General features: G+C 41.4%; 1 protein-coding gene across 1 annotated transcript; it reads right to left on the bottom strand.

The window, feature by feature from the left end:
- Positions 1 to 712: 712 nt before the first annotated feature.
- CLDN34 (claudin 34) lies at positions 713 to 1,354 on the bottom strand. Its single transcript, XM_026047098.1, has one exon. The coding sequence runs from the start codon at positions 1,352 to 1,354 to the stop codon at positions 713 to 715; it is 642 nt and encodes a 213-aa protein (XP_025902883.1).
- Positions 1,355 to 1,571: the final 217 nt, after the last annotated feature.

A 1,571-nucleotide genomic window follows, 5' to 3' on the forward strand; every position in this document is an offset into this window, starting at 1 on the left:
GCAATACCTTTGGATTCAGTGAAGCCTCTGACTAAGAAGAATGTGCTTGCAGATTTTCTGACTCTGTGTGAGTGAGGAACTCAGAGCACACCTTGCCCACAAGCAAAGATGTTGCAACATGAAATGCAAATAACCTCATAAAAAAAAGAAGCATTAGAGAAACAGCTCTTTATACGCCCTCGAGGAAGAAGAGCAATTGGCAAGATCTTTGTAAAGCAAATCAGTGAAGACTCATTTGACACAACCATGATGAAGCTCAAATTATTTGTATTAAAAGTCTTGACTTGTCACAGAATGCACTTTGCTACAGCTGCCACTGAATAATGAACAAAATATTGTAGTAATAAGGAGACAAATTCACATTTAACAAGCATCACTTCACATTTTCTCACAGGTGAGTTAGAGCTAGCTACCTGAACATAGTAAATATCTTACATTAAAAATAAATTAATCAAAGATTGCATATGTAAAAGGGGATAACCAATAAAACTCAGCCACAGTTCCTGCTCAACAGTATTTATCTCAAAGATGAACCTCTGACCATATGTGACAAATATGGTTATTCACCCAGCTGATATATAGCAAAATAATGTGACTACTGTGGGTGAGAGATTAAGTCCTATAATTCCTTGAATATAAAATCTCTCGTGCCATCATCATCATAGTCTGACTGTGCTCTTATTGTTCAAAAAGAGCGTGGGGATTTACCCTGTCAGGACTGCATGATAGTGTTTGAGATTGCAGGAAATACATATGAGAGAGAAAAAGTCCCACTTAGCAGCAGCAGGATAACAGCTATAATCCCAATAGGAATTGCAGCACCAACCTCCTGTGACACTGGACTGGAGGGCATGTGGTAAGATGGAGGAAAAGCAATGCTCTCATTGCGTGCTACAGAATAGAAATTCCAACTCACTGGAATTAGGACACACAAACCAGAAAATATGAAGAAGAAGCCACCAACCAGGAAGAAATGGGTAATAGTTTTGTTAGCTATTCCCATATAAATATTTCTCAGAGCAAATATTGTGGCAGTCAGTGCCACCAAACCCAAGATCATGGCAATCAACAGGAGACCTTGAGCAGCATAAATTTCATGAGGGACGAAGGACTCGAACGCCTTGAATTTATGACAGAACTGTTCTTCATAGCCAGGTGAGACATGAAGGTAACTGATAAAGCAGACTTTCCAAATTCCCACCCAGGCAATGCCAGAGGAGATAACAGTGGTGTTGTCCACGTGCCACACTCTCCAGCCCACAAGTCCCATTGAAATAGTGCACATGATCCAGCCTACTGTGCCCAGAGCAAAGGCAGCTAGTTGGAGGTGTGAGCGTTTGACCAGGGACTTCATAGTTTGGAGGTCTTCAGGCATCAGAGATGTGGCGTGGGCACATTTGCCAGGTGATGGAATAGAGGCACTGGAAAGAAACACAGTGACAATGTGACACATAGAACACAGTGAAGCTCAGTGAAAAATGACAATAATTTCTGTAAACAGCGGCATCTGTTAGTGTAAGTGCAGGGGGATGCATGTGCTGAGGGAGGAAAGTAATCATCCTTCCTTAACT

The sequence above is a fragment of the Nothoprocta perdicaria genome, unplaced genomic scaffold (genome assembly GCF_003342845.1).
Source record: "Nothoprocta perdicaria isolate Ctin4 unplaced genomic scaffold, notPer1 scaffold_109, whole genome shotgun sequence".
Taxonomy (NCBI): Eukaryota; Metazoa; Chordata; class Aves; order Tinamiformes; family Tinamidae; genus Nothoprocta; species Nothoprocta perdicaria.